Genomic DNA, 13629 nt, shown 5'->3' with positions numbered 1-13629 from the left:
GCCAATGTCTGAACCAAACCGCTAAATCACCCTCAATCCCATTCCTCCGCATGTTGTGCAATAGTGTACCATGGGGAACTTTATCAAACGCCTTAGTGAAATCTATATACAGCACATCAACCTCATCCACCTGTTTGGTCACCTTCTCAAAGAACTTAATAAGGTTTGTGAGGCACGACCTACTCTTCGCAAAACAGTGTTGACCATCTCTAATCAACTTATTCCTTTCTAGATGATTATAAATCCTATCTCTTATAACCTTTTCCAACACTTTACCCACAACTGAAGTAAGGCTCACTGGTCTATAATTACCAGGGTTGTCTCTACTCCCCTTCTTGAACAAGGGGACAACATTTGCTATCCTCCAGTCTTCTGGCACTATTCCTGGAGACAAAGCCAAAGGCTTTGCAATCTCCTCTTTGGCTTCCCAGATAATCAAAGGATAAATCCCATCTGGCCCAGGGGACCTATCTATTTTCTCACTTTCCAGAATTGCTAACACCTCCTCCTTTTGAACCTCAATCCTGTCGGGTCCAGTAGCCTGTATCAGTATTCTCCTCAACGACCATGTTTTTTTCCAGTGTGAATAGTGATGGAAAAGATTCATTTAGTGCTCCCTCTATCTCCTCAGGCTCCACACACAACTTTCCAATACTATCCTTGACTGGCCCTAATCTTTCTCTAGTCATTATTTTATTCCTGATATACCTATAGAAAGATTTAGGATTTTCCTTGATCCTATTTGCCAATGACATCTCATGTTCCCTCCTCATTCGTTGTAGCTCTCTCTTTTTAGGTCTTTCCTGGCTAACTTGTAACTCTCAAGCACCCTGACTGAGCTTTCATGTCTCATCCTAACATAATCCTTTATCTTCCTCCTGACAAGAGATTTTTGTCATTTATCTCAAGAGGGTTGGAATATAAAAGCACCGTTGTGCTACTGAGACTTTATAAAGCTCTGGTTAGGCCCCATTTGGAGTACTGTGTCCAGTTTTGGTCCCCACACCTCAGGAAGGACATACTGGCACTGGAGCGTGTCCAGCAGAGATTCACACGGATGATCCCTGGAATGGTAGGTCTAACATATGAGGAACGGCTGAGGATCCTGGGATTGTATTCATTGGAGTTTAGAAGACTAAGGGGAGATCTATTAGAAACTTACAAGATAATACATGGCTTGGAAAGGGTGGATGCTAGGAAATTGTTTTAGACGAGGAGACTAGGACCTGTGGACACAGCCTTAGAATTAGAGGGGGTAAATTCAGAACACCGTGTGGGCGGCACGGTGGCACAGTGGTTAGCACTGCTGCCTCACAGCGCCGGAGACCCGGGTTCAATTCCCGACTCAGGCGACTGACTGTGTGAGTTTGCACATTCTCCCCGTGTCTGCGTGGGTTTCCTCCGGGTGCTCCGGTTTCCTCCCACAGTCCAAAAAGATGTGCGAATTCTTGATGTCACAAGGAATTAAGGGCTACGGGGAGAATGCTGGTAAGTGGAGTTGAAATGCACATCAGCCATGATTGAATGGCGGAGTGGACTCGATGGGCCGAATGGCCTTACTTCCACTCCTATGTCTTATGGTCTTATTCAACTTCTTTAGTAAACCACGGCTCCCTCACTCGACAACTTCTTCCCTGCCTGACAGGTACATACTTATCAAGGACACGCAGTAGCTGTTCCTTGAATAAGCTCCACATTTCAATTGTGCCCATCCCTGCAGTTTCCTTCCCCATTCTAAGCATCCTAAATCTAGCCTAATCGCATCATAATTGCCTTTCCCTCAGCTATAATTCTTGCCCAGCTATAACTATCCCTTTCCATCATGAGGGACATGGATAGGATAAATAGACAAAGTCTTTTCCCTGTGGTAGGGGAGTCCAGAACTCGAGGGCATAGGTTTAGGGTGAGAGGGGAAACATTTAAAAGGGACCTAAAGGGCAACTTTCTCACAAAGAGCATGATGCGTGTATGGAATCAGCTGCCAGAGGAAGCAGTGGAGGCTGGCACAATTACAACAATTAAAAGGCATCTGGATGGGTGTATGAATAGGAAGGGTTGAGAGGTAAATGAGCGAAATGCTGGCAAATGGGGCTTCATTAGGTTAGGATATCTGGTCGACATGGTCTGTTTCTGTGCTGTACATTCCTATGACTTTATAATTAACAGGGCACATAGGACTGAGATGATTATAGCCATGGACTGCCTGGAAAGTTGAATTTTCTGGAGGGTGGTTTCACCACCTGTGTGAAGGACAGATTGTTGGCCTTGTGCTATGCCATAAAAGTCTCATGGGGCATGCCAGGTTATTTTGGTGGTAGTTTTCCAGATTTTTGATGTGGCACATCTCAAAGGCCCAGAATTCTGGACTATACAGCACACTGAAGAGCACAATGACCTGTTGGAGTTTTATTTTATTTCTCAATTTAATGTCATGCCATGCTGCTTTCAGCATACTTATTGAGTTGGCTGTTGGCTGGATTTGCTTTCTGGGAAAAAAAATCACTGCTTGAGACAACACATTACAAACCTTTGAGAATTTTATCCAGAACCTTGTAAATGATGGAATCAGTGGCTATGTCTGAAGCTTCATAGCCTGCCCTTACTGCTGCTTGAACTGCAAATCTGGTCTTGGTGAAACCTATTTCGAGATCAAATGTTTTGTTACCACTCAAGAATTTGTTTGTCACAGTCCAAACACAGTCCCTCCTCTATTGACAGCTAGGACACAGTCACCTGCATACAGAAACTGTCTGATTACTGCCTTTGGGACCCTGATGGAGGTATGCAGTCGAGGAGAATTGAACTGCTTTCCTTGAATTGAATCTAATGTTCATGCTTGCAGACATGTCTCTGGAGTTTCCTTCAGTATTACAGCAAAGAAGATATTGAAGAATTAGTGTGCACATGCATCCTTGATGCACAAAAGGCAGCAGATCGCTCATCACAGGAGCTAACACATCCAGCCATGTGATCATGTATTTGGTTCAGGATTTTGACAAACATATTCAATGATACTAGCTTGCACGTGATCATACATCACTGTTGAAGAACACCTGAAGATTCTAAAAGACACCCTCATACAAACAGGATACAATGCTGAACTCATCAATCGACAGTTCCAACATGCCACAGGAAAGAAACTGTAATGACCTCGTCAGAGGACAGACATGGGACATGACCGATTGAATACCCTTCATCATTCAGTACTTCCCTGTACCTAAGAAACTACACCATCTTCTTTGCAGCCTTCCATACGTCATCGATGACGATGAATATCTGGCCAAGATCATCCATACGCCTCCGCTTCTCAACTTCAAACAACTGCCAAACCTTTCGCAGCAAACTTCCCAACCTTTAGTATATTAACATAGACATAGACATAGAAGAATACAGCGCAGTACAGGCCCTTTGGCCCTCGTGCAGCCTTCCATACGTCATCGATGACGATGAATATCTGGCCAAGATCATCCATACGCCTCCGCTTCTCAACTTCAAACAACTGCCAAACCTTAAACAGACCATCATTCGCAGCAAACTTCCCAACCTTTAGTATATTAACATAGACATAGACATAGAAGAATACAGCGCAGTACAGGCCCTTTGGCCCTCGATGTTGCGCCGATCCAAGCCCACCTAACCTATACTAACCCACTATCCTCCATATACCTATCCAATGCCCGCTTAAATGCCCATAAAGAGGGAGAGTCCACCACTGCAACTGGCAGGGCATTCCATGAACTTACGACACGCTGAGTGAAGAACCTACCCCTAACTTCAGTCCCATATCTACCCCCCCTTAATTTAAAGCTATGCCCCCTTGTAATACCCGACTCCATACGCGGGAAAAGGTTCACACTGTCAACCCTATCTAACCCCCTAATCATCTTGTACACCTCAATCAAGTCACCCCTAAACCTTCTTTTCTCTAATGAAAACAGCCCCAAGTGTCTCAGTCTTTCCTCATACGATCTTCCTTCCATACCAGGCAACATCCTGGTAAACCTCCTCTGCACCCGTTCCAGTGCCTCCACATCCTTCCTATAGTATGGCGACCAAAACTGCACACAATATTCCAGATGCGGCCGCACCAGAGTCTTATACAACTGCATCATGACCTCAGGACTCCGGAACTCAATTCCTCTACCAATAAAAGCCAGTACGCCATATGCCTTCCTCACCGCACTATTTACCTGGGTGGCAACTTTCAGAGATCTGTGTACATGGACACCAAGATCCCTCTGCTCATCCACACTAACAAGTATCCGACCATTAGCCCAGTACCCCATCCTTTTGTTATTCTTCCCAAAGTGAATCACCTCACACTTAGCTACATTGAATTCCATTAGCCACCTTTCTGCCCAGCTCTGCAGCCTCTCTATATCCTGCTGTAATCCTTTCCCTTACAATTCTCTCTAAGATTTTGCCCACAACAGAAGTGAGACTCACCGGCCTATAGTTACTAGGGTTATCCCTACTCCCCTTTTTGAACAGGGGAACCACATTTGCTATCCTCCCGTCTTCTGGCACTACTCCTGTAGACAAAGAGGACATACAAATCAAGGCCAATGGCTCTGCAATCTCCTCCCTTGCTTCCCAGAGAATCCTAGGATAAATGCCATCAGGCCCAGGGGACTTATCTATTTTCACCTTTTCCAGGATTTCCAACACCTCTTCTCTACATACCTCAAAGCCATCCATTCTACTTATTTGTGACTCAGTATTCACATCGACGACAATGCCCTGTTCCTGAGTAAATACTGAAGAAAAGTATTCATTCAGTGTCTCCCCAATCTCTTCCGCCTCCACACGCAACTTCCCACTACTATCCTTGACTGGACCTATTCCTACCCTAGTCATTCTTTTATTCCTAACATACCTATAGAAAGCCTTAGGGTTTTCCCTAATCCTACCACCTACTAACCTTTCATGTCCCCTCCTTGCTGCTCTTAGCTCTCTCTTCAGGTCCTTCCTGGCTACCCTATAACTCTCAACACCACATAACCCTGACATGGCAACCTCTGAAAGACATGTCAGATCATCGACATGGATACTACCATCACATGTGGGAACACCATTCAACAGAAACACATCACGTGACTCAGCCAATATGTCTACCTCAAAAGCTGCAGGTGAGGATGCCCCAAGGCATGATATATTGGCGTGACCATGCAGATGCTCTGACAACGGATAAAAGGACACTGCACAACAATCGCCAGACAGGAATGTACCCTCCCAGTCGGGGAACACCAGCAGTTAAGGACATTGTGTCTCCAATCTTTGGGTAAGCATCCTCTAAGGTGGAATTCGGGATGCACAACAACGCAGAATCGCCAAGCAGAAATTGATAGCCAAGTTCTGTTACCATGAAAGTGGCCTCAACCATGATCTTGTGTTCATGTTGTGCTACATGTAACCCCACCACACTGTTCTGTATTTGTAAAATCTTCCTTACTATCCTGTTTTGACACCATCACTTTGCTAACTTGTAATGATCTCTCTACCTTAGTTTGTAAAGTTCTGGATTACTTGTTACATTGGTTAGACCCTCGGCATGCTACTCTTATACCTATCAGGTTATTCCAGCTGTTTGGTTTGTCTCCAGCACCACCTTATTTTTAATTTTTTGTAATCATCTCTCTACCTCAATTAATTGGATTATAGGTCATCCCTTCACTTGCTATTCAACTGTTGATACTTAACTCACACCTACTGACATTTTTGATTACCTGCAGAGACATTATTCAGCCTATCAACACTCCACTCACACCATTCGTATGATCTTTTGACCAGTGTCAATAAAATTTTTTCTTCACTTCACCTGATGAAGGAGCGGTGCTCAGAAAGCTTGTGATTTCAAACAAACTTGTTGAACTATAACCTGGGGATCGTGTGACTTCTGACGTTGTCCACCCCTGTCCAACACCGACACCTCCACATCAAAATCATTAAAACCATAAATCTTGCCTCTGGGTTTTATGCATATCCCTAAAGCTCATTGCATTATCCAAATCTAGCTTATGACCTTTCCAACCTCCACTGTGTCAATACACTGAAGGATTTATGCATGCAGCCTCTCCAAACACAAAGTCAGAAATCACTTCTTGGCTCCTCAGGGCTTCTTTTGGGTTCTAACTCAAATACTGAACAGCCTTTGCTGGCGTATTGTATCAAGTTCTGGGTGCAACACTTTAGGAAGAATGCAAAGTTACTGGATACAGTGCAGAAAAGATTCATGAGAATGGTTGCAGGGATAGATAAATTGGAGAATTCGTGACTGCATTCCTTCTGGAAGAGAAGGTTGAGAGAAGCTGTGATAGCAATACTCAAATAATGCAAGACAGAGGAAACAAGGAAAAAGAAGTCCCCATTGGTTCAAAGACCAAGATCCAGAGGGGACACAGACTTAAGTAAACTGGCACAAGAAACGATGATGACATGGAGAAAAACTATTTTTCACATTGCTGAGTGTTTGCTGGAGGCAAGTTCAATTGAGGTTTTCAAATAAGAATGTATTACATAAAAAGGAAAAGTGTGCAAGTTATGGGTGAAGGCTGCAAGTGTCTGTAGGTGAATTGTTATTTCAAACAGCCAGCACAGACACAACAGGCCAAATGGTCTCCTACTGTGTTGTATCATCCTGTGAATCTAAACACACAATTAATACACCTTGTGCATTTATCCAAAATTTTAATAAGACCTAACTTCTTATGATGAATTCTTACCATCAGATTCTGAAGCAGCTCGAAATATCAGGTAACTACTGGGCAGTGGCTGAGTTATGGACCCAACGGTTTCACCTTTAGGACCCTTTAAGACAAAGTTACATTCAGTGGAAGACAGTTTAGGTTCTAAATATTATCTTCATAAAATGAATACATTTACATCACGTACAAAAATTATGTCTCTTTTTATTACAATAATATAGATAATGAGGTTAAAATTCAGTATTACAAATCAGCAAAGGAAAGGATATGAAAGTCAGAAGATTATCCCCACAGTTTTGGGGTCTAGATTGAGGGGCTATAGATGCAAGATTAAGGGGTTACACATACAAGATTATGGTACTCAAAAGACTCCAGAAGGAATTCCTGACACAAACAATGTCTGAGTTAGTGATTGGTTGAGACAGAAGCTGGATCAAAATTGAAAAATAACTTGAATGGGAAAAGGGTGAGTAAATGAGATTAAAGCTACATGCTTGTGTGGAAGGTAAAAACCAACATGGAAAGATTGGGCTATATGGTCTGTTCCCATAGAGTAGTTCCTCTTTATTTCTATACATGACAGGGCTTAGTGGTTAGCACTGCTGCCTCACAGCACCGGGGTCCCAGGTTCAATTCTAGCCTCAGGACACTATGTGGAGTTTGCACATTCTCCCAGTGTCTGCGTGGGTTTCCTCAGGGTGCCCCGGTTTCCTCCTACAGTCCAAAGATGTGCGGGTTAGGTGAACTGGCCATGCCAAATTGCCCATAGTACTAGGTGCATTAGGGTCTGGGAAATGGGTCTGGGTGGGTTACTCTTCGGAGGGTGGGTGTGGACTGGTTGGGCCGAAAGGCCTGTTTCTGCACTGTAGGGACTTCTTTAAATCAGCAGTGTCTGTCATTAGTGGAGTGGTGGCTGTTGTCAGGCTAAGCTCAGCACAGCCATTGTACAGTATTTTATAAAGTAACAATACCAGTTGAACAGCATTGCTTCAGACCTTTTGACAAATTCAGACACGTGCCAAAAATGAATTAATTGTACTATCTTCATGCCTTAAACCAGAAAACTAAGTGAGTTTGGTAGCAGAGGGGGCAAGTGGAAGAACTAGTGTTTCAAACAATCAACTTTGCAAGTGTGCAGAGGGAATTATTTACTCAAGTTAGTTCATCAGCTATTTTCTGATTTTTGTGCATCAAAGAATTTTGGTCAGCTCAGTTAAAGCTTTTGCCCGAAATGTCGATTTTCCTGCTCTTTGAATGCTGCCTGACCTGCTGTGCTTTTCCAACACTACTCTAATCTAAACTCTGGTTTCCAGCATCGGCAGTCCTCACTTCTGCTCAGTTAAATAACTGGCTTACGAGTACCAACTAACTAGCTAATTAAATATGCAAGAAGCATTTTTAGTTTACCTGTACAAAGGTTGATTGATTTTAATAGCCATCTCAACCCCCAAGTCAGAGCTCTCCCATCACACAGTTGTACGCATACGATTTGCAGTATTTTCCGTAAACCCAGTACAATTGCCCACATTGTTGTCAATATGGAATTTAGATTATGATTTAGATTACATTACAGTGTGGAAACAGGCCCTTCGGCCCAACAAGTCCACACCGACCCGCCGAAGCGCAACCCACCCATACCCCTACATTTACCCCTGCCCCTAACACTACGGGCAATTTAGCATGGCCATTTCACCTGACCTGCACATCTTTGGACTATGGGAGGAAACCGGAGCACCCGGAGGAAACCCACGCAGACACGGGGAGAACGTGCAAACTCCACACAGTCAGTCGCCTGAGGCGGGAATTGAACCCGGGTCTCTGGCGCTGTGAGGCAGCAGTGCTAACCACTGTGCCACCGTGCCGCCCACATCATCCAATATTACCGTGCGTTTGGAATGTGGGGTGTCAGATCTGTTTCAGGCCAAAGTTGAAAATTTGACCGTTGTTCATGATAAAATCATTATATTTTGATTTTAAAAAGTAAATTAAATATAAGATAATTTGGAGCATACAATTCATACATCAGATTTAAATAATGGGAGTGTGAAACAGGAACTCATCAAAGGAGGAAAAACAGGGGAAAACAATTTTTTAAAATTTTGAAGCAAGCTTCTGATTTAGTAATATAAAAATAATGTCACAATAACAAAATGATGATTAAATTCAGTAATTTAACTTTTGTATATCTGGGCTCATTTCCAATTTGTCTGTCGAGTTGGCCAGAGTTGCCTGAATTCACTCAATTCACTGAGCTCTAAGGGACGAGGTATCAATTTGTTTATGTCAAATCAAGCTTTATGACAAGAATCCAAGGCTCGTTTAGCTTTTCATTTTAAAGATCCAAGCACTGAAATAACACACTGCAGGGAGCACAAGCACAAAAGAAAACCCAAAAAATAATTTATGCAGAAGGAGAAAGTCATAAATCTATTAACATCTCATTTTGAGTGACAGAACATGCACACATGGTAAAGCATAAAGTCTCAAGACCAAATTGTGCAGTAATACATTTCAACACCAAATACACTTTGCATCTCAACATCAGCATTCAGTATTTCATATTCAGAGAATGGGTTGGGAAATATATAAACATGGTCAAATGGTGGAACAAACTCGATGAGCTGAATGCCATAATCCTACTCCTATACTTTATGGTCTTATGATCTTTTAGAAAACGAAACATAGCCTCCACAAACCTTTACAGCCCAGATTGACTGCTCCAAAGGGTGAAAAACTTTGAAACAAAAGCCATCCTTCTTTGATGGTCGCTCAATGAGTTCACAAGCATTCAGAAGCACTGTTCCCACCCACTGGCCATTCTTTGGGGTTTTGTAGATCAACAACACTCCAGGCTTCAGCACACACCATAACTTCGTCCAACTTTTTAAAGTTCCACGAATCTAATAAAATTGAAATACATTTTTGTAAAAAGAGATCAAATATAAATTGAAATCAAATTTCTCCAGAAAAATCTGCATGAATGTACAAATCAAAGTTTTACTGAAGTGACAGTGCAAAAGAAAACATCGGTTTTATGAATTCAAAAATGCAATACTTCACCCTAATTTGGAAATAGACAACGTTTTGTTTTAATCCATTAATTGGATGTCGGTGTCACCAGCTAAGTTATCATTTATTAATTATCCCAAAAAAGTGGGGGAGGGGAGAGGGGAAAATGATAACAAGTACAATGGTAAATAGAAAAGAAAGCATCAGGTTAACATCTGTGCAGGAGGATTTAACCAAAATTGGAGGTGTAGTGGTCAGCAAAGAAGGTTACCTCAGATTACAACAGGATCTTGACCAGCTGGGCCAATGAGCTGAGAAGTGGCAGATGGAGTTTAATCCAGATAAACATGAGTTGCTGTATTTTGGGAAAGCAAATCTTAGCAGGACTTATACACTTAATGGTAAGGCCCTAGGGAATGTTGCTGAACAAAGAGACGTTTAGGGTGAGAGAGGAAATATATAAAAGAGACCTAAGGGGCAACTTTTTCATGCAGAACGTGGTACATGTATGGAATGAGCTGCCAGAGGATGTGATGGAGGCTGGTACAATTGCAACATTTAATAAGCATTTGGATGGGTATATGAATAGGAAGGGTTTGGAGGGACATGGGCTGGGTGCTGACAGGTAGGACTAGATTGGGTTGGGATATCTGGTCTGCAATGACGAGGTGGACCAAAAGGTCTGTTTCCATGCTGTACATCTCTATGACTCTACATCAAAGACTATGAAAGAAGTTAAAAGGAAGGGACACTCAGGAAATATTAGAATTCAAAAAGAAGATTTCAAAACTAGCATAAAGGCTCTTTACTTGAATGCTCATACCATTCAAAAATAGGTCGATGAGTTAATGGCACAAATCATCACGAACGAGTACGATTTAGTAGCCATTACAGAGACATGGTTGCGGGATGGTCACGACTGGGAATTAAATATCCACATGAATCAGACTATTCGGAAGGACAGACAGGAAGGTAAAGGAGGTGGTGTAGCTCTGATATTTAAGGATGACATCAGGGCGGTGCTGAGAGATGATATAGGTTCTATAGAGAATAAGGTTGAATCCATTTGGGTGGAAATGAGAAATTCTAAGAAGAAAAAGTCGCTGATAGGCATAATCTATAGGCCACCACATAATAACATCACATTGTGGTGGGCAATAAACAAAGAAATAAGTAATGCCTTTAAGAATGGTATGGCAATTATCATTGGGAATTTTAATCTACATGTCGATTGGTCGAACCAATTTGATCAAGGCAGCCTCGAGGAGAAGTTCATCGAGTGGGTCTGCAATACTTTTCTTGAACAATATCTAATGGAACCCATGAGGGAGCAAGCTGTCTGAGATCTGGTCCTGTGTAATGAGACAGGAATTGTTAATGATCTCACAGTTAGGGATTCCCTTGGCAGGAGCGATCACAGTATGGTTGAATTTGGAATACAGATGGAGGGTGAGAAGCTGAAATCCAATCCCAGGGCCCTGTGCTTAAACAAAGGAGACAACAAAAGGATGAAGGAGGAGTTGGCTAAAGTAGATTGAAAGCAAAGACTTTATGGTGGGACAGTTGAGAATTTTCAAACAATTTTTCCAAGTGCTCAGCGAAAAGGAAGGACTGTAGGGAAAGGGGCAATCAGCCATGGATGTCTAAGGAAATAAGGGGAGTTATCAAATTGGAAGATAAGGCATACAAAGTGGCAAAGACCTGTGGGAAACTAGAGGATTGGAAAATCTTTAAAGGTTAACAGAAAGTCAGAAAAAAAGCTATAAAGGAAAGTAAGATAAATTATGCGAGTAAACTAGCTCAGGATATAAAGACAGATAGCAAAAGTTTCAACAAATATACAAAACAAAAATGAGTGGCTAAGGTAAACATTGGTATTTTAGAGGATCAGAAGGGGGATTTAATAATGGGAAATGAGGAAATAGCAGAGGTATTGAACAGGTATTTTGTATCAGTCTTCACAATGGAGGACACTAATAACATGCCAATAACCGATGACAAGGAGACTAAGATAGGTGAGGATCTAGAAATAATCGTTATCACCAAAGAGGTAATGTTGGGCAAGCTAATAGAGCTAAAGATGGACAAGTCTCCTGGCCCTGATAGAATGCATCCCATGGTACTAAAACAGATGACGGGAGAAATAGCAAACACGTTTGTAGTAATTTCCCAAAATTCGCTGGGGGCTGGGGTGGTTCCAGCAGATTGGAAAACAGCAAATGTGATACCACTGTTGAAAAAAGGAGGTAGATAAAAGATGGGGAATTATTGATCGGTTAGCTTAAATTCTGTAGTGGGGGAAATGCTTCTATCTATTCAAGGAAGAAATAGCAAGACATCTCGATAGAAATTGTCCCGTTGGGCAGACACAGCATGGGTTCATAAAAATCAGATCATGTTGAACTAAATTACTGGAATTCTTTGAAGATACTACGACAGTAATGTGGTAGACAACTGGAACCCAGTGGATGTGGTGTCTCTTGATTTCCAAAATGCATTCGACAAGGTGCCACACAAATGGCTGCTGCACAAGATAAAGATGCATGGTGTTACAGGCAACGTATTAGCATGGATAGAGGGTTGGTTAACTAACAGGGAGGAAAGATTGGGGATAAATGAGTGCTTTTCTAGTTGAAAATCAGTGACTAGCTGTGTGCCTCAGGGATCAGTGTTGGAACCGCAATTATTTACAATTTACACAAATGATTTGGAGTTGGGGACCACGTGTAGTGTATCAAAGTTTGCGAATGACACTAAGTTGAGTGGTAGAGCAAAGTGTACAGAGGGTGCTGGAAGTCTGCAGAGGGACATGATAGGTTAAGTGAGTGGACAACGGTCTGGCAGGTGGAGTACAATGTTGGTAAATTGAAGTCATCCATTTTGGCAGGAATAACAGTAAAAAGGACTTTACTTGACCGTACAAATTTGCAGCATGCTGCTGTGCAGAGGGACCTGGATGTCCTTGTGCATGAATCGCAGAAAGTTTGTTTTCAGGTCAACAGAGAATTAAGAAGACAGATCAAATTTTGTCCTTCATTGGTAGTGGGATTGAGTTTAAAAGCAGGGAGGTTATTTCACAGCTGCATTGAGTGCTGGTGAGGCCACACCTGGATTACTGTGTGAAAGGATGTATTGGCACTGAAAGGGGTGCAGAGTTGATTCTGGAGTTGATTCTGGAGTTGAGAGGGTTGGCTTATGAGGAGAGACTGAAGAGACTGGGATTATATTCACTGGAATTTAGAAGGGGGGATTTTAAAGAAACATAGAAAAGTATGAAGGAATAGAGAAGATAGAAGCAGGGAGGATGTTTCCATTGGTGCGTGAAACCACACCAAAAGGGCACAGCTTCAAGAGGGAGCGGATTTAGGACTGAATTGAGGAGGAACTTCTACACCCAAAGGGTTGTGAATCTGTAGAATTCCCTGCCCAGTGAAGCAGTTGACGCTACCTCATTGAATGTTTTTGAAGTTAATTAGATTATTTTTTGAATAGTAAAGGAATTAAGGGTTATGCTGAAAGGATGAGTAAGAGGAGCTGAGGCCACGAAAAGATCAGCCATGATCTTATTGAATGGCAGAGTGGGTTTGACAGGCCAGATGGCCTACTCCGGCTCCCGGTTCTAATGTTCTTATAAAACTGTCCTTAAGATGGTGATGGTACTCTGCCTTCTTGAACTGCTGTGGTCCATGTGCTGTAGGTAGGGAATTCCAGGATTTTGACCCAGCATCACTGAAAGAGCAGTCACACAGTTTTAAAGCAAGATGGTGAGTGTCTTGATGGGAAGTTGAAAGTGATGATGATACCATGTATCTGTTGCCCATGTCCTTCTAGGTAGAAGTAGAGGTTTTGGAAGTACTGTAGGAGGAGTCTTTTTGAGTTACTACAGTGCATCCTTTTGATGGCATACACAGCTATC

General features: G+C 42.3%; 1 protein-coding gene across 10 annotated transcripts in view; it reads right to left on the bottom strand.

Annotated features, from left to right (window-relative positions):
- The window catches only part of osbpl8 (oxysterol binding protein-like 8), a 416034-nt gene that overhangs the window by 149803 nt on the left and 252602 nt on the right, over positions 1-13629 (bottom strand). For all 10 annotated transcript variants that reach the window (XM_043708791.1, XM_043708786.1, XM_043708784.1 and 7 more), the window contains 2 exons: positions 9401-9604; positions 6723-6807 (listed from right to left, as the gene is read on the bottom strand). In XM_043708791.1, the coding sequence (XP_043564726.1) occupies positions 6723-6807; positions 9401-9604 (289 nt within the window). The remainder of the gene's footprint in view (positions 1-6722; positions 6808-9400; positions 9605-13629) is intronic.

This window comes from Chiloscyllium plagiosum, chromosome 19 (assembly GCF_004010195.1).
Source record: "Chiloscyllium plagiosum isolate BGI_BamShark_2017 chromosome 19, ASM401019v2, whole genome shotgun sequence".
In the NCBI taxonomy this organism is placed as follows: domain Eukaryota; kingdom Metazoa; phylum Chordata; class Chondrichthyes; order Orectolobiformes; family Hemiscylliidae; genus Chiloscyllium; species Chiloscyllium plagiosum.
The sequence above is the reverse complement of the archived record's forward strand: the minus strand, read 5'-3'. Positions and strand labels throughout refer to the sequence as shown.